Source organism: Equus asinus, chromosome 15, assembly GCF_041296235.1.
Source record: "Equus asinus isolate D_3611 breed Donkey chromosome 15, EquAss-T2T_v2, whole genome shotgun sequence".
Lineage (NCBI taxonomy): Eukaryota > Metazoa > Chordata > Mammalia > Perissodactyla > Equidae > Equus > Equus asinus.
In genome coordinates, this window is record NC_091804.1 from 21,040,616 (window position 1) to 21,065,462 (window position 24,847).

The 24,847-nt window shown below is 53.1% G+C and overlaps 1 protein-coding gene across 5 annotated transcripts in view; it reads right to left on the minus strand.

Moving 5' to 3' along the window:
- Window positions 1-418: 418 nt before the first annotated feature.
- Window positions 419-24,847, minus strand: part of LOC106823033 (tyrosine-protein phosphatase non-receptor type substrate 1) — a 42,214-nt gene continuing 17,785 nt past the window's right edge. For all 5 annotated transcript variants that reach the window (XM_044747925.2, XM_044747924.2, XM_044747922.2 and 2 more), the window contains exons 3-9: window positions 22,897-23,247; window positions 17,644-17,964; window positions 16,728-17,057; window positions 14,702-14,812; window positions 11,639-11,663; window positions 5,586-5,625; window positions 419-3,007 (exon numbers count right to left, since the gene is read on the minus strand). In XM_044747925.2, coding sequence (XP_044603860.1) covers window positions 2,753-3,007; window positions 5,586-5,625; window positions 11,639-11,663; window positions 14,702-14,812; window positions 16,728-17,057; window positions 17,644-17,964; window positions 22,897-23,247 — 1,433 coding nt within the window. In that variant the 3' untranslated portion in view covers window positions 419-2,752. The remainder of the gene's footprint in view (window positions 3,008-5,585; window positions 5,626-11,638; window positions 11,664-14,701; window positions 14,813-16,727; window positions 17,058-17,643; window positions 17,965-22,896; window positions 23,248-24,847) is intronic.

A 24,847-nucleotide genomic window follows, 5' to 3' on the forward strand; every position in this document is an offset into this window, starting at 1 on the left:
CAGACCCCCCCGTGCAATGTTTAGGGTGGGAAGGAATGACCCAACGCTTAGCAAAGGCTTCCTATGTGCCAAGCCTGAGGCTCGGTGCCCCACGACCCCGTCATCTTCACACTAACCCTGGCAGAAGGTAGTGTGGTCCCCATTGTTCCCATGACAGCCCGAGTCTCAGAGAGGCGAGCTGCTTGAATTCTCGCAGCTACGAAGCGGCAGAACTGGGATCCGAACTTGGTTGTCTGTTGGAATTCTGCGTACACCGGCTCCCTCTGAGCCAGGGAACAGTCTTTGTGTCTATAAAACCCAAGCGAGAGGCCCAAACCCTGTGATGGTTCCAAGCCCTGGGGCCACAGGCGATCCTCTCCCAGGCTCCTGGGGTCGGGGGACACACTCCCAGAGACATGGACACTTGACACCCAAAGGGTCGTTGTTACCCAGAAATCTTTATTACAAAAATATTTTGCAAGCCAAAAAGTTTAAGTTGCAACTATATACAAAATGGGGCCTGTTTCCTTCCCAGCGGTCTTAAAATAAACTCCTGAAAACACGCTCCTTCCGCACTGTTGTTTCGACTTCTTCCTTTTCCTGGGGTTCATACACAAGGTATGGGACTCTCCAGGCTGCCAGGCTGAAGCTAAGCTACACGACTTCCTTGGCCTCATTCTCTTACTCCCCTTCCAAAAGTCAAACTTAAATTAAATTAAAATCGCACCAAGAAAACATTCTTTTAAAATTGTGTGTGTGTGTGTGTGTGTGTGTGTTCTCACACGTGCTCACTCTGGGCAGAAGAGAGGGAGACTAAGGTTTACAAGCCAACCTTCTGGAATTTGGAAATAGCCCGAGCCAGGTGGCTGGGCCACTGTGCTCCCAGATGCCACAGAGAAACTCTGGCTCGTCGGGCCAAAGCTGCCTGCATGGCTGTTGGCTCAGCTAATTCCTGGATGCTGTCATGTAAAACACCAAATCTTTGTCCCCCAGAGGGCTGGGTGCGCTGAGCATCCGGACTTCCACCGGGACGACCTGCTGAGGGGCAGGACAGCTCAGCTTCTAGCTCTGACAGCCTGAGCCAGGAATCCCCTGGGCATCAAACGGCTGGACCCAGGGGGCAGTGAAGATGAGTGTCTTAGCTCTAAGAGTTGATCAGTTGCACGTGAAGACCACATAAACAGGGCCTGCAACGTCTGCTTGCCCTGGGCCCAGCCGGGCTCCCACACTGAACTGGAAGGGTGGGGGGGTCAGAGGGTAACGAGGTCACAGCCTCTGCCCAAGCTCCTGAGACAGAGGGACAGAAGGCGGGTGAGTCCTGGCTTCACAGCTGCCCAGTCCTCCTGTCTGTTTTGGATTTATTCCAGTTTGATCCCAATAGGGTTTGAGAGCAGAGATGGAAGATTCCTCCTGTAAGGACCAGCTCAGAGAGCTGGGATGGGGGAAGGTTGCTAAAGGGGTGGGGAGAACAGCCAGGCACAGCTTCCTACCCTACATGGCCCTAAAGTGCTTGTGAGATGGAGGGGAGGGAGGGCCTCTTTCCTCTCCCCTCTGTGTGGGTGAGTAGACTGAGGCCTTAGGTCTCGGCAGGACTGCCCCAGGAAGGAGGCAGCCTGCAGGAGCACTGGGTGGGTTCGGACCACACTGGGGGCACGGAAGGCATCAGTACCAGCCATGTGGCTCAGCTGAGAACATGGCCAATTTAGTCCTGGAGAGAAAGCGAAGCATCTCCATGGAGTAGCCAAACTGGAACCTTCTTCGCTATCCTCAGGGCTCTGGAGGAACTCCGGGTCTGCTGTCCGAGAAGCCCTCCGGGACAGCCGGCTGTTAAACCTTAGACTGCACAAGAACCACCACGCACTTCAACACACGACAAAGAGCCAAGAGAACGCTGCTGTCGTTTTAAGAAAAAAACAAAACAAAACACCACAGATCAAATTTTCTAACACCTCAGTTTCAAGATTGCACGTTTCACATTTCTCAATAATTTACAGGCGTCCACAGCGAGATGTTGCTGAATTAGTGCTAGCTGGAGGAAGCAAGCTCAGGTCTAGAAAGGAGAGTTGGGTCCACATGGAGGGTCACGGTTGGGATGATGGGTCCTCAAGGAGTCTTGGAGGGTGAGGAGGAGGTGGGTTTTTTCACTCGCTCCTTGGTGGTGGTGGTGATGGTTCCTCGGAGGGTCCTCTCCTCCCCCAGGGCCTGTGGCTCATCAGTCCGGGGATGGGAAGATCAGGACTGTTGGCAGCAACCTCCCCAAGTCTCGGGATGCGGGTCCCAGAGGTTCTTTCTCCAGCTTCTCCATGGATGGGGCAGTTGGATCTAAAGGGAAAACTTTTCCCAAAGCCCCAGCTGGGTGGTGGTGGTGGGAGGAAGGGGTGGGGTTTTCTCCCTCCTCATCCTGGAAGATCAGGCTGCAGAGCATCAAGGAGGCAGTCAGGGGTCTCTAAGACCATGACCAAGACCCACACGTTGAGGGAGAGAGGCATGAGAGTCCTTGGACCCCCGGTGGCTCTGGCCAGTTCCCAGGTCGGTTCCCTGGCTGGTCTGGCAACATCAGCCTCCATGTGTGGCAAGACAGGGGGCCGTGGCCACCCTGGAAATGCTGGAGAGCCACCTGAGTTGGGGAGACAAGAGCCAGCCTCATTCTTGGGTCTCAGGGCCTGCGCCACCTCAGCCCTCTGGGAACCGGGCTGGCTGTCCTCATCACGGCTGCCCCATGTGGGACAGGAAGGCTCGTGGGGACAGGCCCTAGAGATGACTGCGGTCCTGTTCACTTCCTCTGGACCTGGACGCTGGCATACTCCGAGTAGGATGGCTCCGGCTTCGGGGCTGACTGCTTGGGGGCCCGGTTGAGGTGGACCATGTCCAGGTCTGCGTACGTGAGCGTGTCCTCGGTCCCTGGCGGCGGGCGTGCCTGAATGCTGGCGTACTCCGTGTGGTTGTTGGGCTCGGCAGCCGAGGGGGCAGGTTTCTTCCCCTTGGGCAGGTTCAGGTCAGCATACGTGATGTCATTGTTGTCCTGGATCTAAATGAGATGGAGAGAAGGTCATCCCGGAGCCCCCAGCCACTCATCCACCCATGGATACCCAGTCTGGATGCTTCTGTCTCCTCTTGGCTCCCACCGCTCAGCCCTAATTCGCAGCCCCATCTTCTCTGGCCAAGGTCACCAGCCTCCAGCCCTCACCTTCCAATCCACCTCCTCACACAGCCTGAGGGACCATCCTGAGCGCCAGTGGCCATCTCACAGCCCTGTCTCAATGTCATCTCCTCCAGCAGTCTGTCCCCCCTTTTCAATGCTCTTCCCTCTGCTTAGAGTATCTGCCCCTCTCCTTTTCTTTGTAAGGAAACCCAATCTGCTCTGTGCATTTCAGCTCGAGAGCACCGCTTCATCCTGAGAACCCCTTCGGCTGGGTCCAGGGCTCCTTCTCTGTGCTTCCTCAGCCATGTTTCTCCATTACAGCACCTGCCACCTAGGACTGTGTCTGTTTGGGGATCTGAGGAGATGCTGATCCCCACCCTGGGAGGGGACATTCATTTATTTACTCGTTAATTCAACAGATATTCACTAGGCATTTGTTAGGATGCAGAAACCAAAGGTGGCACAGAAAAAGCCCCATCAGTAATGAATGAATGAATGGATGAATGAATGAGTGGATGGACGGGTAGCAACAATTTCAGCCCTGTTCAGGGTGAAGCTGGGGACTGGGAGACGGAGGATAGGGGTGTGTGAGTCATTGCTGTCCTGGATCTAAATGAGAGGGAGAGAAGGTCATCTCGGAGCCCCAAGCCCCAGAGAGGATGGGGTGGCAAATTAGGGCTCAGCGAGCGGGAGCCAAGAGGAGTCAGAAGCATCCAGACTGGGTATCGATGGGTGCCAGTTAGCAGGTGGTACAGGTTCTGCAGTCAAAACCCAGAGTTTGAGTCCTGGTTCTGCTCTCTCCAGCTGAGGGGCTTTGGGCAGTTTACTTAGCCTCTCTGGGCCTCAGTTTCCCCATCTGTAAAGTAGGGATGATAATAGTGTCTGTGGCCAGGGTCACTGTGAGGATTGGATGAAGTCAGCCAGGTAAAGCTCTCAGAACGGAGCCTGGCACGTATGTAGTGAGCACTTACACTGAATAAATGTTAGCAATCACCCACCGCCTGGCAAACCTGCATCTCTCTCCAATCTTATCACCCACAACTGCAGCCTTAAAATTACCCATCATGACTTATAAACTTGGCTCCCTCTGTGCCTGGCACCTACGCTGTAAAAGAAGAGGGGAGCTGCTGACAACCATGACTCCTAGTTGGCAGTTCCCGATGGCTTCCGAGCCCCAGGCGATGACATGGGTCAACTTACTTAGGCCCTGTCACAACTCTGCTTGGTAGCAGTTATTTACCCCATTTTACAGGTGAAGAAGCTGAGACCCAGGGAAGTTAAATAATTTGGTCAAAGTCACACAGCTGGAAAAGAGTCAAAGTCTGTTGGACTCTGCAGCTGTGGTCTCACCACACAGCTCCTCTGCCCCTGCCCACTCCTTCTTCCCTGGGAACCCCAGCCAAGAGCACTAAGTCCCCTCCCTGGAGGGCTGGCCCAGGGCACTGGGAATCCTAGACGCAGGCTGCAAGCTCCAAGCACTGGGCTGCGCCTGCCCTGCTCCCTGCCCAGGGCCTGGCACATTGTAGGTTGCTCAGTAAGTCTTGGCTGACTGAGAATTTTGCACAGGTTTCAATGACCAGCTCTTCTCAACATCGTCCTTTCCCTGGAAGTTCCAGAAAGAAGTCCGGAGGTAAAACGACTAGGGAGAAGGTCCCCCTCCCATGCCTGGAAATTGTCTCGTTTTTCTAATTACCACACGAGTTCCTGCCCAGGGCCGCCGGGGGCCGTGTGGGGTCAGGAGAGCAGGCCACATCGTTTTGACCTACAAATGCTGTGCCTTTTACCAAGCCGACTCTTTTCAACAGATTACATCTAAAAGGATGACAACTGCGGGGAAATGTCAAGGACAGCCGGCGTGCTCTCCTTCTGGGTGCAGGGCAGGGCCTGTCTGCTTACAAGACGTGAGGAGCCCTGTGCCTCCAAGGTCTCACAGTGTCAGCGGTGAGCAGCAGGGCTAGGTTTCTCGGAAACAGGCCAACCGTGTTGCCTGTGAAATCCCTCAGCAATGTGGGGGGACGTGGCCAGCTCCGGGGAGTATGCCCTTGCGTGAGGTAATGAAGGACACAGGGTCTTTCCGTCAAGGGCTGGAGGAGGAGGTGGGAGCGAGCCGGGACGGGTACTCCTGGTGGAGGGACCAGCCTGGGCAAATGCATGGAGGCAGGACTCAGGATCCACAGCAAGGGAGGCTGCAGCCTGACTCCAGAGGCACCATTTACATAGAACCCATTGTGAAGGGGGCCCCCTGGAGTGGTGCAATGGGGGCACTGAGTCAAGGAGGCTGGGACGGACCCTCCTGGCTGGAGCAGAGGATGGGGGAAATTAGGAATGCAAGGATCCTCCACCCTCCCCAGCCTCCCGCCCTGGGGAAGGAGTCTTAATTTAGAACAGGATCTGCAACTCCGGTTGATGTAAGAAAATCACACCATCGGGTTTCCCGGGAAGGGCACCTCACCAAGGACTGTACCTGGGTTATTTCTCTGGCGTTCTTCTCGGGCTCATGCAACCTAAAAAGGAAAGAGACAGATAAAAATATCCTCGCTATCTGAAGTGCTCATGCAAACTGATAAGAATAACATTTAGGTTCCACTTCCTATATGGGCGGAGGATGTGGATGCGTGATTCACGACAGAAATACAACTGTTTATCAAAAGTCTGGAGAAGAGGGTCGACCTCACTAAAGAGGAATTTCAAGCTATGCACTATTTTTATTTTGTAACCTACTCTATCAGCAAGGCTCTTTAGGAATTATAATCCTTCGTGCTGGGCAAGGTATGGGGAAACTGGGACGGTCCCACGTGGCCAGGAGCAGCGAACTGGCACCACCCTTCTGGGAAGCAGCTTGGCAAAATCAAGAGCTTGGAAGGTGTCCTCATCTTTTGACTCATAATTACACATTTTTGGGGCACTTGTCACAGAGGGGGACGGGGGAGGGAGGTTTACACCTGACAGCTCTGCCAACTGGAAATTAGGATAGATTCGTAAAGATTTAAAAGGTTGATGAGGTTTTTTTTTTTATTACAAATGATTACATTAAAATGGTAAGTGAAAAAGCAACATTCTCTGTGGAATGATCTCAATTATGAAAAATGTGTGGGCAACTCTGGAAGGAATCACAGTAAAATGCTCCCAGCAGTGGTCTTTGGGTGGTATTTGTTCCTGCTTTTTAGTTTCCCATATTCTCCAAGTGTTCTATATTATACGCATCTAGGTGTTATAATTCAAGAAAAAGAAAAGAGAAGGACCACATCTCTGGGTTAATCAGAGAAGCTGTTCATGCATTTGATTCTGTAATTGGAGGCGGTGGCTTGGCTCACGGCAGGGTCATGGTCAAGGTGGAGGGCGAGCCATCTGCAGGAGCTGTGTAAATTCTCGAGCCGGCAACTCTGGGGATGTTAGCCTGGATAATGTCAGAAATGAGCAATGGGGCTTGGCAGCGGGGTTATTAATGGGTTTGGCATGACTGCTTGGCTCAGAAAGTGGTTCTGGGGCATGACAGGCCCCACGTGGCCAGAGAAACGGAACCTCCAGGACCAGGGGCACCGTCTGGGGAGAGAGATCATGCAGATCTAGCTACACCCCTCCTGCTTCCAAACCTCTGGGGCTCCCTACTGGGTCAAGTCCATCTCATTTGCTCCCCTGCCCTCATTTACCCACTTCTTCACCCACTGAATATGTCAAGAGGGCTACTTCACATGTCAACAGCAGCCTTCAATGAACCCCTTGGCCACTTTTTCTCCTGTTAACTTCTGTGTATCCTTCAAGACATGACTCTGGGGTCACCTCCCTGGGAAGGCTTCTCTGACAGTGCTGGGCTGGCTGGGCTGCCCTTCTGTGACAATTTCAAACCTCCCTGTGTATTTTCATATCTGGTTTCTGTGTCCATCTGTCTGTCTGTCCGCCTGCTATACTTCCTCACCACTAGGTCCAGGAGCTCAAAAGTGACTTGGAATGAATGCCAGTCAGACTGCCCCAGGGCCTTTGCACACTCATTTCTTCTTGCCTCTTCATCTGCTTCCCTCCTCCTCTTCTCTCAGATCCTGTTTCAAACAGCCTTTTCTTGGGGAAACCTTCACTGAACCCCCGAACTCCATTCTCAGAACACTGGGTTCCTCTCTTTCAGAGCCATGTTACAGACTGGAAGCAATTATCCGTTTCTTCATGTCTGTCTCTCCCTGGTCTTTCTTATCTCAGAGAACGGCACTGTCCACACAGCATGCCCCTGTGCTCAGGCTGCGGAAGTGGGAGCAATCCTGGGTTCTCCTCTCTCCTCCTTCCAGCCCATGTCTAATCCACCACAAGGCTGGTTGACTGCCTCCAAAACACATATCCGACCCAACCGTTCCGTCATCTCCACCATCCCAGCTCCCTGGATTCCAAGGGGCCTCCTTCCTCTCTCCTTGCATCTATTTCTGCCCCTCTGGGGTCCCTTCTCCACATGTAAAAGGCGTACCTGATGTCACACCATTTTTCTGCTCAAAACTCTCAGCCCCTTCTCGCACTGTGAACTCTATCTCCGTGTCCTAACCGGCGAGGTCGGCACGATCGGCCCCTCGGACGCTCGCGTCTTCCACCTTGCTCTCCCTTGCTCACTCCACTCCCTGCCCTGGCCTCCTCCACGTTCCATGAACACATCCAGCTGCTCCTGCCTCAGGGTCTTGGCACTGGCCATTCCCTCCGCCAGATATTCCCACGGCTGGAGCCCTCTCGTCCTTCAGCTATCTTCTAAATGACCCCTCCTCAGACCAGCCTTCGCTGATGGCCCACTGCACCCACCCCCCAGCTCTGCTCCATGCCCGGCTTTATTTTATTTAGTCAGCATCTGCATCACATCGTGTACTAACCTCCCCGTTTGTTTGCTAACCTGCCCCACCAATGGACCATGAGCTCATGGGGAGGCAGGCCAGGGACTTGGTCCCTCTCATTCACCACCAGAGCCGACACCTAGCAATGGGCTGGTGCCATGTTAGCACACCACAAATCTTGTGGAATGAACGAACGAATGAATGAACATTTATCCCATCAGAACAAAAGCGCCATGAGACCAGGGCCTGTGTCTTTTTCTCTTCCCTTTGCAATCCCCCAGCTTAAGGCCTGGCACTGAGCTGGGCTCAATCCAGATGAATAAATGAAAGAATCGGGGAAACTCTAAATATTCCAAGTATAAAGGCAGGGAATGTCTGACAAGTGAGCAAATAGCAACCGAATGAACCCCAGTGCCCAATTAAGGGAGCGGAGACATATTTTTCTCTTGTCTGAGGCAGGAAAGATTATAGACAGTGTTCTGCTTGTGCATTCCCAACCCAGGGAGTTAGAAGGAGCCAGTCCCTGCACCAGCCCTGCAACCTGAAGGGCCCTTTGAGCTCAAAGCGGCAGCATCCCCTTGCGCCCTCCCTGAGGGGCTCGGCTGCGACCTACGCCAACATCCTCTGGAAAGCAAGCCTGTGATCCCAGCCAGCCGAGCTGAAGCCGGCCGCTGTGTAGGAAACCACCATTACCGCTCACAAGCTATTGCTTTGGTTTAGAGAGATGAAAGGGAGCAAGTGATCTCGCGGCTCCCCTGGTAGGCTCCTGCTAGAAAAATTAAAAACAGGCAGAAAATGGTTGGCTTTTCTGGGGAAGAAGAAATAGGCAGCAGGAGGCATCAGAGAGTGGGGAAGAGCCTTGGCTTCAGGGTCAGAGAAATCGGGGCTGGAGGCATAGGCCCAACACTTACTGGCTGTGGGACCTCGGGGATGTGACACCACTTCTCTGAGCCTCAGTTTCCTCAACCACACATAGGGATAGTAATAACCTTCTAGAACAGGGGTTCTCAAAGTCCAGCTTGGGAACAGCCGCATCAGCACCACCCTGAGAACTTGTTAGAAATACAAGTTCTGTATCTGAAACTCAGGGGGCAGGGCCCAGAAATCTGTGTTTTAACAAGCCCTCCAGGGGACTCTGCTCCACACTCAAGTGTGAGACCCACCGTGCAATTAAATTGGGATAATCGTAAATCACAGGGTTTTTGCGATAATTAAAATCACCAATGGACTAATCTAGGTAAAAGCACAGATGCAGGCCTGGAAGACGGCGCACGCTTGATAAACGTTAGCTGCTGACGCTGTTGTCATTATTATTGACACTGCCCTTTTCTTCCAGAAATTTAGTGTCTAACTGGGGAGATAAGACAAGTAACAAATAATGACAACAATAAAAATAAAACAAAAAAGAGAGATCCTTCCATATTTGGGGCCGTGAAGCCACCGAGAGGGAGAGCTTTAGGAGTTGGGAGCAGGAAGAGACTGGGGATGCTGCAGTGGTCTGGGATGGCACTCATTCATTCATTCAACAAACCTTTAATGAGCACCTATTCCATTCTAGGCATGGTGCCAAGTTTAGTGGCTTTCAGCAGTGAACATGAGGGAAATGGTCCCTGCCCTCAAGAGGGGTGGGTTATAATATAGGGACAAGTGCAGAGACACCTTGAACACACCAGCGTGTCAATGCAGGGGCATCAGTTGAGCTCACAGGAGGGGCCCCTGTCCCTGGGGGTGCTGATATCCTCTCTGAGCCCAGAAGGAAGAGCAGGAGGCACACAGCTGAAAGGAGAGGTGCCCACTCTAGCGTCCATGTCACACAACTCCAGGGGGCGCCGTGCACAGAGCCCACTGTGACTGCTGTCCCTTGGAGAGGTGGAGACCCTGGGTGGTACATGAGCAGGGGTGGAGGGCACACCTCATGGAGAGAGGCCGGTGCACAAAGCCTAGGAGGAAGGCGAGGATGCAGCGTGTGGGAGGATGCGAAGGAGTGCAGCGTGACTGAGCCGCAGACTGCGAGGACGGGGGGTGGCGGGCAGTGGAACTGTCCAAGTCAGTGGGGCCGGACCATGAGGGGCTCGAGGGCCCCAGCAAGGCATCTGGGCTATCCTGAGGGCCATGGGGAGCCAGTGAAGGTTTTAAGGCACAGGATGGGAGCCGAGTCTTGCCCTTGGAAATGAGCAGACTTGCTATACACACACAGCACCTCCATTGCCCCCAACCGTGGGACTGTCCTTGACTCTACGTCTATCACCAGCAAGTCCTCTTGGCTCTCCCTCTAAAATATATCCAGAATCTGACATTTCTCAGTCCATCCCACCACCCTGGTCCAGGCCACCATCATCTGTTTGGATCCTTGCAGCAGCCTCCGCCCCAGCCTCTCTGCCTCCACCCTCACCTCCTGGGGACTGCTCAACACACGGTGGCCAGGGCGATACTCTTAAAACAACAGTCAGATCATCTCCCTCCGATGGCTCCTCAACCCACTGGGAGTAAAACCTGAGTGCTAAAGGCCACATGTCCTGGACCACTGGCCTCCACTCCAAATCCTCAGTTCCTGCCCTGCAATTCTGAAATCCACAAAGCCCTGAAAAACCAAAAGAGCTGCAAAACCTGCGTGGTGGCAAAACCTGGTCTGAACGAACGTGAAGCTATTTATGGCTTTTGTTATTGTCCTTAGTACGGATGTTTGCGTGTTTCCACGCAGGCACATCACGTGGCAGATTATGGGGAGCTGCATCTACTCTGGGGGTGACAGCAGGGGCCTTCCTGAAGGCTGAGAAAGTCTGGATTAGTAACACGTCTGGCTGCAAGGGCTTCAGCTAAGAGACTGTGGACCTGCATTCCCCTGACCTCATCTCCTGCCCTTCCCCTCGTCCCTTCTGCTCCAACCGTAGAGGCCTCCTCCAGTCCTCCCGGCACATCCCACCTCCGGCCTTTGCCACACCTGCCCTGTCGCCCAACAGGCACGACCCCTTCGTAGCTCGCTGCTCACATCTCCTCTTTAGAAGAGGCCCCCTTGCCGGCGGCCTAAGATAGCCCCCACCGTTAATCTCCAACCCCTTGCTGTGTTTGTCACCACCTGATGTGACATGACATATCATTTCGCCTCCACACCTACTGTCTGGTTCTCTCACCAGCATCTGAGCCCCATGGCTCTTGCTCACTGCTGCATCCCCAGCGCTCAGCACTAAGCGGACGCACAGTAGGGAGTTAGCAAAAATCACTGAAGACATGAATCAACAAACTAATGTACTGTCTGTGATGTAACGTCATCGCCTGAGCCTGGGACCAGGCCACGGGCTTCAGGAGGGCACACAAGCTTTCTGTCCTCCTCACCCCGGCATTCCCAGGGCCACCCGGGCCAAGGTAGTCAGTAAATATTTACTGAATGAAGGAAAGAGCAAAGTACACAACTTGGATCTGGGGGTGGCGCGTGCAGGATGTGTGGAGGCTTCTGCCACAGCCCAAATGGGATTTGATAAGGGTCTCGCTGTCTGTGGACAGCACGCAAGAAGTCAGTGCCTCCGCGTGCTGAAATCCCCTCATTTGAGACAAAAATTAAAAACGGACCTGGTGCGAGGAGCTTACAAAGGAAAGAAGTAGAAAGGTTGATGGCATGGGAGTGAGGGTCAGTGGGTGTGGCTGTGCTCTGCGGTGTTGGGGGTGGTCAGTCAACCAAACCACAACTGCCAAAGCATCCTACCCAGCATGCACTTACCTTGTAGAAGAAGTGGAGCCCTTGGCTGAAAGAGAAAAGAAACAAAAGCTGGTTATTTAACCTAGAAATACACTTTTCTTATGTAACATTTTTTCTTTTTTTTTTGGCAAAGGTCACCTCCAGGGACGTTGGGAGGTTGGGAGGAATTGCTGAAATCATTTCCTTCAAACCACAGGAAACTCCCACACCCAGCCCAGTGGGGTGTCTATTATCTTCCATCCAGAAAGACCAGGGAGCTGAGTCTTCCTGCTTTCCTACCTCTGGGAGTTGCCAAAGGTCAGATCCAAAAGCAGCCTCCAGCCTGGGAGGGGCCAAATGCCCTACTCTGTCTGGGCCTCACCTCCCTTCACCACACACCTTACCCAAGACCCTGCGACAAACCTGGGTCCCAATCAAGGCCTTTCACTGCCGAAGAACAGCTTCTAGCAGGGCTGGGAGTTGGGGGAGCAGGTGTGAATCCCACTTCTGCCACCAACTCACTCGCTGTGTTACCCTGGGTGGGTCATTTTCCCTCTCTGAGCTTAGATTTCAGTGCTTTAACTCACAGCGTTGGGCTGGACATCCATTTATTTTAAATGTCACCACTTTCTGAAAAAGGATCTTGAGGCAAAAATGGTCCATCTGGTTCAGAGATTCTAAATCTGTGATACAGGGCATCCCACAGAGCAGTCCCCAGGGTTCAGCCAGCATCTGACTCCCATTTCACTGTAAAAGTGTAATTAAAAAGCAACACGCACACTCAAATGTGCTCCGCACCGCATTTTAACAGGTTGGAGGCTGCCGCGAGGCAAGAATTCTCATGGCCAGGTTCACGCTTGGTGCCCGGGAGGTGTTGCATGTTTAGATGAGCAGGTACCAGCTAGGAAGGCTGCAGCTTAGCATCTAATGTCTGGATGGAGGAAGGATGGGTGGAGGGAGGATGATGGGTTGCAAAGCGCTGGGACACGAGTCGTCTCAGGGAGTCCACTGATGGGACACTGATCACCCCATTTATACCAAAGAGACTGGGTGACTCCTTAGGGTCCCACGGCTGGTAAGTGGTGGAGTTGAAATCAGGACGTTTCACTGTGAGTACTGAGGTAGAGGATGGGCAGACCCCTTCAGGGACCAATGAAGGGGTGTCTCATTAGTGGGGAGGATGTGCAGAGTCTCAAATGTGGTCCCTGCAGACCCGCTGCCCAGGTGAATCCTGGCCCCATCACTTACCAGTTGTGAGGCCTTGAGTAAGTTTTATAGCCTTCCCATGCCACAGTTTCCTCATCTGTAAAATGGGTTTAGTAAAACCACTGCAGGGGTCTGTGATGAGAACAGTGCCTGGCACATCAGAAGAGCTGAGTGAGTGCTAGTTGTCACTGTCACTGGAGACGATACTTGAGAGCTGGGCTCTGCACACAAACAGACCCACCAGGGTCTGCAGCTCTCCAAACGCCCATTCCTCCTCTGGACACCCGGTCACTGACGCCTAAGCCCACAGGAATGAGCTCATGTGTGCTGGGAGCCTGGCATGGTGCCCAGGGATGGGCCTCAAAGTGGGGCTGGGATTTTACTAAGCGTGGCTGCCGTGAAGGCCATCTGATGGGCTGGCCTGTCACCCTTGGTGGGCGAGTCGCCCCGCTTCCCCACCCAAGGAGGAGTCCTTCCTGTGTGGGGCTTTCCAGGAACTTTAGAACCCCTGCATGGATCTCCTGGTGGAACCTCTTTCCAGATTCCAGAAAGGTGGGCCTGATTCAGCTCTCCAGGATGGGGAGCTTGAGGCTCGGCTGGTACTTAGAGCTGAGTCCTTCTAGCCAGCCCACGTCAGAGGGAAACTTGGGGGGCAGAGGTGAGGGGTTGCAGAAGGGATGCGTGACCGATACACAACGTGCCCATCCGAGCTCAGCCTGTGGCCTGGGCGCAGAAAGGCAGCTCAGGACGGCAAGCTGCACTTCACAGGCTGTGGCACACAGCGGGTCACAACCAGCACTTTTAAGAGAATTTAGCACAGAGTAAGACAAAAAGGAAAATAGAGTTCCAATTTCATCTATAGGAGTGTGTGTGTGTTGAGTTGAGACATGAAATGTATGCACTTCTATCACATGTAGTAAAAAATGTTTCAGAAACACTGGCTTAAAACTGTCTCCTCCAAGGGTGGGAAAGAGAACAGCATGATTTGAGGCCTGAGGACGCGTCAGAGCTGTTATTTCACAGGAGCTTATCTGTGTCTCATAACTCTCCTCCCAGGTAGGTATCACTATACATTCCCATTTTACAGATGAGGAAACCGAGGCTTGGGGAGGCCACACTGACTGTTTAGAGTATATCACAAGGGTCTGGAACCCTGGTTTGTCTGATTCCAAAGTCAGAGGCCTTGCTACAGCACCAATCCCCACCACACACACACACACACACACACACACAAAGGCACATAAGCCAGGGGACCATGTCTTGGATCTGGACTTGTACCCTCCAGCTGTGGAGTCCAAGGCCACACACCTCGCCACTGTGAGGAGAGCTGTCCAGAGAGGTGGCTCATGGTTCTGGGCTCACACGCAACACTGACGACAAGAGCCAACATTTATTGGGCACTTGCTGCGTGCCACGCACTTCCCTCACATTTTACTTGTCGTCTCCCATTTAGTCCTCCCCACAGCCTTGGTGGTACTATCCCCCTCCCTTTGGGCCTCCTGCCCAGGGCTGGTCACATAACCTGGACAGGGAAGGTGAAGAGATGTCTGCTGGGGGGGCTCCTGGGAAATATTACCACCCCCCGAGACCCTCTTGCCCCTTTGGCAGCTCCCTGCTTCCCACCTCAGTAGTGGTCCCCTGAGGATATGAGGCCAGGAGCAGGGATGGGCATCTTGCACCCACGACGGGAAGGCCGTAGGAGGGCCCCACCCAGAGGCCAGCCTGGCGCAGGTGCTGCACCAGCCATGGCACTGCTCCCTCTGGACTTCCTGTAACCGGAAGGGACTGGACGTCTTCACGGCTTAAGCTACATGTAGCCCAAAGCACTCTCATTGCCTCTCCCTCTGGAAGGACAGCCCAGGGGCAAACTCTTGCAGGTGAAGAGAGGAATCCACTCACCTTTCTTCTGTCTGATTCGGAGGAGGTAGAGGGCGGCGATCAGCAGGGCCACCAGCAAGGCACACACCACGCCCACTGCAATAAAGATTCCGTTCCAGCTGGAAGGCTTGTCTGGGGATCAGAGGGAACAGAGGCTTCATGGACACAAACGAAAAACGCGAAAATTAAACCCACCGCCCCTTTTCACCACCAGGCAGGCGTCATCAACCGAGAACATCTGGCTGGGCCTTCTCAGATATTTCAAGCCACACAGGCACGTTCACACGTCTGCACACACTTCCCCACGCGGCTCACCCACGGGCAGTGAAAAACCACGCTGAGGTGCCAGGAGGGAAAATGCTTGTGGCTGCCAGCCCTGGAGGAAGCCCAGCTGCAGGATGTGGGCAGAAACCTCACTCCCAAGGAATGGAAACATGTTCCCCATCATCTGCGTGGACCACAGAATAGCCACCAAGGCAGCACAGGTCCATCTGAAACTGACTCACCACTGGGGTGTCCCACAGCAGCTGGGGGGAAGGCACAGTGAGGAAGGGCAGACATCTAGCTGGGCTATGGGACTCTGCAAGATCTCAGGGGCTGTCCACTGATCTCAGCCTGGGACCTGGGCTGCTTCGGCGCCAGCATACGAGCTCTGAAACTACACACTTGAAATGGCGACAGGGACTTGGCTGGCCCCACGGCACAGGCAGGGGATCCTACACTAGAGCATGCTAGGTAGTCAGGAGCAGGGCTCTGAGCCACAAAAACATGGGTTCAAATGAATGCCCCTAGTTGTGTGACCTTGAGCAAGTCATTTAAATCTCCACACGCTGGCTTCTTCTGGTGTTACTGAGACCCAAATCATCTCTACCTCATTGGAGAGCTAACTAACCAATCAAACAGCTAACTCACTCTTTTATCCTTTCAAAAGTACTTTTTGAGTGTCTACTATGTGCCAGGCTGTGCCAGGTCCTGAAGCCACCATGCTGAGCGAGACAGCCATGGTCCCCAGCAGCTGAGACTCAAAGCTGAGGAGTCACGAAGCTCATCTTTCAACACTGCCAAGAGCAAGCACAGAGGCCCAGAGAGAGGCAATGACTTGTCCAAGGTCACCCAGCAAGTCTGTGACAGAGCCTGAGTAGAAACCCTCACATCCTCTCTCCCAGGGCAGTACTCATCCTATGAAAACCAGGAACCGGTGACATCAAAGGGACATCCTGACAGGGCCCTACGCCTTCTTTAGAGCTCCTCGTTCCCTTGAAGGATGCACGAAGGAAAAAAATGGTCTCCATTCTAATCCATTCCAAGAGTCTGCTATGTGAAAGGCATAGCCATGCTAATGACAGGTGATGGAACATTCCACAGTGGCACCGAAATGCCAACTAGGTACTGCCATTTTGAAGAAAAAAGAGAGATCCATCAACAACATGTTGGAAGGGGGCTGAGAAAACGGCACCCTGCACCCTTTACTCTCCCAGGAGAGTTGCAGTGGTATCACTGTCCCATTGGGCATGCTCTTGGCCTAGAAATGCTCTTTGGGAAAGTGTCCCACAGAAAGAGCTGCACATGGAACAGAAGATGCACACGGACATTTACTGCAGCAGAGATTACAGTGAGATAAGCCACAAACATCCTGAGGCTCCCTGCCCCCATGCCCAGGGTGGTAAGCTTGCAATAGAAGCCAGGGGGACTAGGCAAGGGTTAGAAAGAGCAAGGAGGAGGGGGGTGGCTGACATGGATGGTGACGTCATCATTGTCAGGTAAAGAAAGCAGAAGGCAGGATGCTGTGAACAGGATAAGCTCCCTCCCTCCCTTCTTCTTTGTTTAATGTGCATTTATGTCAAAAGATCTGTAAAGATATGCATCAAAATCTTACCAGTGGTGACTCTTGGAGAGTGGGATTTGGGGCAGGAGAGCTCACTTGTAAGTTCTACTTTATATTTAGAGACTTCTAGATTATTCTATAATAAGCATTAATTGCTACTTTTAAGATTTAAAAAAAGATAAAGTTTAAAAGGAGCCACATCCATTGGAGTGGAGGCCTCACCAGTGGTTCCACTTGTGTCCTGCTCCTTCTGGTGGGCAGAGGCCTTCAGCGTATGCTGTTTGCTGATCGTCAGCTTCCCGTCATGCTCCACCTGGCAGGTGAGCACCACATCCTCCCTGCGGGTGGATGAGTTCACCAGGAGCCAGCTTGTCCAGCTAAACGTCCCATCCTTGTTCTCTATGAGGGTTGAGGGCATTTCTGTTCGAGTCACATTTCCGTTCTCCAACCAGGTCAGCTTTAGTTGCTGGGGGTAGAACTTGTTCGCCTGGCAGGTGATATTCTCTTGGTTCTCTGCCATGGGGTGTTGGGAAACCTCCAAGGTGGGCGGAACTGAAACAGCACAGGGCAGAAGCTCTGACCTTATGGAACAGACAGATCACAGAGGAGGGCTCCATATCTGACCTGCCACTACAGATGGGAACCACACGGGACAGTGCCAGGCATGCAGCAGGCGCTCAAACACTGAGGCTACTATTTGCATATGAATGAATCACAAACCACAGTGCTGGGCGCACAGTAGGTGCTCAGGTACTGGTAGCTTCTATTAGGGTCATAATAAGTAAAATCAACAAGCACAGCCCTTGGCATACAGTGGGAGCATAATAACTGCAGCAAAGTAAATAAAATCACCAAGCATACAGGGGCTGGGCTTAGAGTAGGTACTCAGTGATTGGAGCAGCTATTGGTAAGTAGATGACACTACCTAGCAAAGAGCTTGGCACAGGGCAGGTGTTCACTTGGCAGCTGCCACTAAAACAGGAGTGAGTGACCAGCACATCCAGGAGCCTGGTGATTGGGAAGGACTGTCAGGAATTGGGTTCCAGGCAATTCAGGCCTGGAGCAAACAGCGGGGGGAGGAGCTGGCTTGGGCGCTTGGGTGCAGGTGTGGGCTTGGGCTGGGGGGAAGGGCATCTACCTCGGATGGTCTCAGACAAGTTGGCCGTCCCACGAAGAGGAGGGGCCCCCTGCAGGGTGATGTGGGCCACCTCGCAGATGACCTGGGAGCGAACATCCCCCGGGGCCAGCACCACCTGGGCTGTGCTGGAGATGTTGTAGGACACGTTGTTTTCCTCTGGGTCCACGTTGGTCTGGGAGGCTGAGAGCTCATTCCCATTTTTGAACCATTTCAGGGTGATGTTTCTGGGGGAGAAGCCGTGGGACTTGCAGGTGAAGTTCACTGTCTGCTCGGGCAAGGCCCTCGCCGTGGGGCCCGATACCACGGGGGGAGAGGGCTTGGCTACAAAAGGAGCATTTGTAAACAATAAACATGACTGTGACTACATCACTGATCATAAGTGTGTGACACTGTTAAGAAGCTTCACATGTATTACTTTTCACTCCTTCTACTAGTGCTGGGAGGGGGGGTCAGCCTCATCTTACAGAGGAGGACAACAGGATCCAGAGGTGGACTCTGAGTAAGGGGCAGAGACATGGAATTCCAGACCTGAGTTCAAGGTCCAGCTTCCTTGCTCTGTCAGCTGATTTCCCACCAATCTGGGTGCAGGAACAAAGTTAATGATGGGTCTCACTCTGTGTTGACTGTTCCTGGCTGACCTCCTCTGGAAACCTTACTCACTTCAGAGAAAGCATTTACAGGAGTAAACGCAGGGAAACAGTGGCACAGCGGGACCACCATGAAAGCTGGAACCAGGCTGGCCGGCCGATGAGAAGTGTGGCCGGGGCACATCCCAGCTCCTCCTCTGTGAGATGGGCGGCCGGCAGGCATTTCTCCTTCCTGGGTTGCAGTGAGGGTTAAATCAGGCAGTGGAAGCATTTTTGCTTTGAGCAAAACAGAAGATGCTTCACAAAAATAAACACAGATCCATCTTTAACCCAGACTTAATTCATATCCAGAGCTCTCCCTTCAAGTATTTATGAATTTACTCCATAGTTTTCTTTCTTTCTACAAACTATCCAGCAGGGTCTAACTGTGCCAATGCCCACATTTGAAAGAGTAGGGATAAAAGGATGTTTTTCTGAATCTGGATTCTTCTTTCGTGTCAGTTTTGGGTTGAAAACAAAGATCACTGAAGCTGAGAAAGCCAAAGGTGGTTAATCTCTTAATTGTTGTTAAGTCAGAAGAGACACAGACACAGGCCTATGGAGCAGTGTCCTGAAACACACACAATTCAGTGAGTCAAAAGTGAGGGCAGTCTCTCCCTGTAGACGGGTCCTACAGGGTGTCTCCAAATTGTCAATTATTACCCAACACCTTCTGCAAGAGTCACAAATATTTGCCTTTGTGAATAATAAACTTGCTCCCTAAAACTTGCTAAACGTTTTGAGGACATATTAAGGAGCTGTCACTTGAATAAGTCAAATCATAAAAACACCAGCAGCCCCGATGCCCCAAGACAGATGAGATGCTGTGATCCGTCACTATTTGTGGAGAGCGTCTTGGGAGGCTGAGCCTGCCTGATCCCTCTGGGCCCCTCAGCTCCTTAATCCACCCGCCAGCCCTGTGAGGGAGGCCCGAGTGTGGTCCCATTTATGGGATGATGCTCAGAGAGGAACAGGGCTGGCCGAGGGCGCACAGCAGGTAAAGGGCAGACAGCATCTCACCACACACATGGCTGATTCATTTTAGCGTCTCTGTTTTTCATCCTGAGCCTCAGTCTCTGTTTCTCTACGAAGTGGATCAAAACACCACCCTGGAGATGGGTGAGGATGTGTGTAAAACCCAGAGCCTGGTATACAGTAGGTGCTTAATAAATAACACCTGTGATTGTTATCACACAATGTGGTCATTCCTAGTTCTGAAACTACCCACTGGTTTTAGGTAAAACGAAAGCTTTGCAGAAACACCAAGAAAAGTCTTGCATCCAGCTCATGCAGCTGCCATGAAAAACTCAGTAGAAACCCCAGATATATGGTTCCCTCCCTCTTTTTTCAATAATCCCCTCAGGAAATAAGTTTGGTGAATTGGCTTCCAAAACACACAGGCGATGGCAGGCGTTTGCTGCAGATCAGCTCTTTACAGAAAACTGAGCTTCTGAAAGGATGGAGGACCGATTTCCTCAGGGCCGTCTTGGTGGGTGGAGGCAGGGAGGGCTGGGGGCTGAGCAGGAGTGTTTGCAGGGATCCCAGCCTGTTAGACGCATGTGTTTAGAGATGGGAAGGTTTCCCCAGCGATGAAGCTCGGATCTGAACAGGGCATCTGGGCTGCCCGTCCTTGGGGTGGAGAGGGCAGGAAGCTGCTCTCAGCCCCAGGAGCATCTGGGAGGCGTCCTGACACTCCACTCGGGCTTGTGTTCTTGGGCTCCGAAGAGCTGTCAGGGGCACCTGCTATTCTGAGGCACCCACAGCCCAAAAGCTGTTCTCACAGCCCCAGCAGCATGGGGGAGCTTTCTTGGTCGGGGAAAAATCACCAGGCTCCTGTATCACTCATCGCATCCTGCGGAGGCTGTGTGATCATCCACCTTCTACAGGGGAGGACCCTGAGGCCCAGCAGAGGGCACTGGGTCCCAGCCTTGACGTAACGCCTCTATTTGGGGGTGATGCTCTGTGCTGGCTGATTTACACATAGCGCCTCAGATCCTTTCAACTCTCCTAACAGGAATCCAGGATTATCCCCATTTTACAGTTGGGGAAACTGAGGCTGAGAGAAATGAAGGGACTGTCTCCTCCCCCCACTGCATCCCAGGGGGAATCTCCTGTGAACCCCAAGGTTTCATGTCCATCACAGGGCAAGTGCCCACCTCCCTGAGCCCCCATGCTGACCCTCCCTCTCCCTCTGGGATTCCTGACTTCAAGCATTTACAGGGAGGAGTCCCTTCAGAGTGCCCAGGCTGGTGACCCTGCAGCAATAAAGGGAGGACACGGGCTCCTGACAGCTGGTCTAGAATGTGACCTTGCTCTCACAGGGCCCCCGCACCCCTAGGAACTGCCTCCTCCTCGTCCTCAGTCTGCAGAGTCAGGAACGGGCTGCACGGTGTTGCTGGGAGTGCGGGCCCCTCTCTGCTCGTCCACACTGCCCTTCCCAGAGCTGCTCCCGCAGGCTTCTCGGTGAAGGAGCAACATCACCACACTGGGGGAGACTCCTGAGTGCTGTGACGTATGCTGAGCCCAGTGTTTTAGGAACAGGCTCAGCCCATCATGAGACGCCTGCAGGATCTGTCTGACCTGGGGTTGGAAAGATAACCCTACTTCCCACACAGGCCTTTTTAAAAAAATGTGTATGGCTGAAGAACAGAGCAATGCAAGATTTTGAGGAGAGGGTTGGAGCTTTCTCCACACTGTGACAAGCACAGCGGGGTGCTGCAGAGCAGGGCTGTGAGTCAGGCTGCTGGGGGTTCAGCCTTGGCTCCCCTGCCTGCTCAGGTCAGGTCCCCTCTCTGAGCCTCAGTGTCCTCCTCTGTTAAAGAGCTACACATGGCCCCTCCCTCATAGCACTGGTTATAAGAGTGAACGCCATGATGGAGACACAGATCTGGCCCACTGCTGCTGCCTGTCCCCTCTGCCTCCCTCCTTTCTCATCCAGGGCAGCGGCTCAGGGAAGCGGAGTGAGCCCTCTACTAGAAGGCAGCAGGTCTGAGTGGCGGTGGAGCCACTCACCAGCTCATCTAGGCAAGGGACGCACCATTGGGAACTTTAATAAGATCTGCAAAATCAGGACAAAGCCACCTCCCCTGCCTATGTCTGGGGTTGTGGAACTTGATTGCTACCATGACTAGAAGGGAAATTTGTCAATATCCACACAAGTAAATACACAACCCTGACCTAGCAAAGCCACCTCCAGTGGCATCTCCCACATGAGTAGGTGGTGCATGGACAAGGTTATCCCCTGCAGGGCTGTTTTAATATCCCAAGGTTGGGAACAACTTATATGCATGGACAGAAGACTAAAAAATGAAGGATGTGATCTCTATTTGACAGATGTTATGCTGCTGTTGAAACAGTGGGCAGCTCCGGGTGCTGATATGGAAGGCTTGACTGGGGATGATATGGCTGAAGTTTGGGAGAAGCTCCCAAGTAACTCAGGCCTAAGGGTCTGAATGAGGGGCATCCTGAACTTTGGGAAACTGATGGAAAGGAGAAGTCTGGCTCGATGTTCAATGGTTTGGTGTAAGGAGGATATAAGGTATAAGGATGCCTACTATGCACCATGTTCTTTGAAGAAAAGAGTGTCCAACACCACAGCAGGAAGGAGCCTGCCTGGAATCAGATCAGGTTCTGGAAAGATCCCTCACTCACTGGCCACGTGACTGTGGGCAAGAACCCCATCATCTCTTGACGTCCGGCTCCCCATCGGGACATTGGGGGTTGGGTTGGATGGGTCTAAACACCCATTGTGCACTGACATTTCAGGATTCAGGACCCTGGTCTCTGGCAGAAGACCCTAAACGAGCATCTTTGCTGCCTCAATGGGGAAAGGCTAAGTCACCCACACGGGGAGCTTCTTCCATGGCTGAGGGATTCTGAGATCACCCAGCTCTGCCCAGAGCCTTCAGTGACTGTGTGAGTTGGTTCCTGAATCACATAAGGGTTTTCTGGACAGACACACAGCAAACACCCAGCCTCTGTGCATCTCCTACAGCCGGGCTGTCAGAGTAAACAGTGAGTCTGTGCCTCTTAGGAAATTCCTCTCAGTGTGATGTTTCTGAAGATGAAATGAAGAACCACACATTCTCCTCTCCCCTCCCTGCCCTGCGTGGATTTCCCCCACAGGGAGGGAAGCGAACGTGAGCTTCCTGGGAGAAGATACTTTGCCTCCTGTGTCCACTGTGGCTTCTCCAGCACCCAGAGCACAGCCTGGCACACAGTAGGTGCTCAGTAAGTGCTGAGTAAAGGGAGACTCGGCCACATTGAGGGGCACTCTCTGGAGGCAGGGCGAGGTCTGGCTTTGTGACTGGGCAGGTCACTCAGACTTTCAGTTCCCTCGTCCCTGGATCCAAAGGGCTGGACAGGATTGGAAAAGGCAAGAGCTGTGGAGCCAGGCAGATAGGGGTTCCAGACTTTTCTACCCATTTACTAGCCGTGGGGCCTTGATCAACTCGCATGACCTCTCCAGGCCTCAAGTTCCCTGATCTGTGGAAGGGGGTGAAATCAGATCATGAGTATAGACACCCACTGCCACGCCTGATTCTTGCTGTTGCTCAAAGAGTGGAGGGCATTATTTTTGACCTGTTGCCACACACCAGGGGACTTAGGAGGCCTATGCCATACTCACCACTCACGGTGAGCTGGGTGCCTGGTCCAGACTTAAACTCCACGTCAGGACTCCCTTTCTGGAACTTCACGCAGTAGTAGATACCAGTGTCTGCTGGGGTGATGTTACTGACGCGGATGGAAAAGTCCATGTTGTTTCTCTCTGTGTTGTCTGAAACATTTGTCACTCGGGGGAAGTGGCCTCCTTTGAAACTGTAGATTAACTCCCGGCCTGGCCCTGTCCCCCTGAACCACTGGATGGGTCCCACGGGGTACAGGGAGGTCAGTGTGCAGCGCAGAGTGGCCGTCTCTCCAGCTGCGACAGACACTGACTTGTCAGGCTGTTTCACCTGCAGGTCCTCACCTGCCGCGCCTGGAGGGAAACACAAAACAGTTGTTTATTCATCTTTAAGTGATCCTGTATGCTTTTTCTCAAGTGTCTATCAACAACCACTTTCACTGACTGAGTGCACACCATGAGCCGGCCTTGAGCTCAGCACACTGCATGGACACTGCATATAACCCTCACAATGAGCCCGTAATGTGAGATATCAGAAGTGAGGAACTGAGGCACAGAGAGGTTAAGTGGTGTGGCAGAGAGTAGGTTTGAGCTCCTGAGCCCTCTCTCGAAGAATCATGCCTGAGCTGGCCTCTGAATTCAAATCTGAATTCCCCAGGAAGAAAGGGCACAGTGTTCCTGACAGACGGAACAGGCTGGGCAAAGGCTGAGAGGTGGGTGGCAGCAGGGTGTGCTGGGGGCTCTACAAGGAGTTTAGATTGTGTTTTGGGCCCAGCCCAGGAAGCAGGATGCGAGCAGAGAAGCTGTACTCAGCAGTCGAGGCTTGTCCAGGCTCTGGAGCAGTGAGGTAGGAGGACTTGGGTTCAAACCCTGGCTCGGGGCTTACTGCTGTGTGACCTTGGCCATCACTCGCGTCACCGAGAAGATCCTGTGCGTGTGCTGAGCACGGCCGAGCACCACATGAACACGAGTGCTGCCCTTAGTCTGGGCAGGTCCCTTTCCTGCCCCGGAGCCTTAGTCTCCTCATCCGTCAGTTCTACGACCCCATCTCGATGGAGCTCTGGTAGGACCAAACCACAGGCCTGGGCCAGGACAGCGCAAAAAGCAGTATCTGGTCTTTGGAGTCGTCTCTCCTGGTTTGAAATCTTGCTTGACTTTTATTCACATGTGACCTAGTTTACCCATCAGTTTTGAGACTCAGTTGCTTATCTACAAGAGGGTTCTGAAAAGATGACAGGCAGAAGTCACTCAGCACCAAGCTGGGCATGGGGAAGCTACTGTCTTACACAATGAATAAACGAGGGAGGGTCTGTTGCTCAAACTTGACTCCCACCCACCCTCGCTGATGCTCCTGCAGACCAGACCCCTGCTAGATGCTGGGGACTCACAGGAGGTGGGCCCAGGTCAGGCCTCAAGGGCTTTGGGCTGGGCAGCTGGAAAGAGTCCTGGAGGTCAGTGGCAGGTAGGGGACTGAGCCCCCTGTTAGAGCACTGGGGCAGGTGAGACAGGGGCTCCAGAGAGAGGAGATGGGGGAGGAGAGCAGGACACAGCCAGGAAGATGAATGGGCAGGTGCAGTTGCTGTGAGACGTGCCACAGGTACTCAGAGCAGGGCACAGTGAGGGCCCTGATTTTGAACAAGGCAGGGAGAAAGGACAGATGATGAAGACCCTGGAGAAACAGAGAGGGAGAGACACACAGAGATGGGCAGAGGGAGAGGCAGACAGACAGAGACAGTGAGAGAGTGAACGGAGTCAGGGAAAAGAGAACAAGAAAGACAGAGACACGGAGAGGCAGCAGCCTGGTGTAGGTGTGGACAGGCCATCTGGTCTCCGCCTGGGCATTCCACTGACCCACGATGTGACCTTGCCCTGTCCTGACCTAGGCCACCTGTGCCTTGCAGGGATACAGCCAATGCCCTGAGCAGCCCCCTCTGGTGCTGGCTGAGACCCTGTG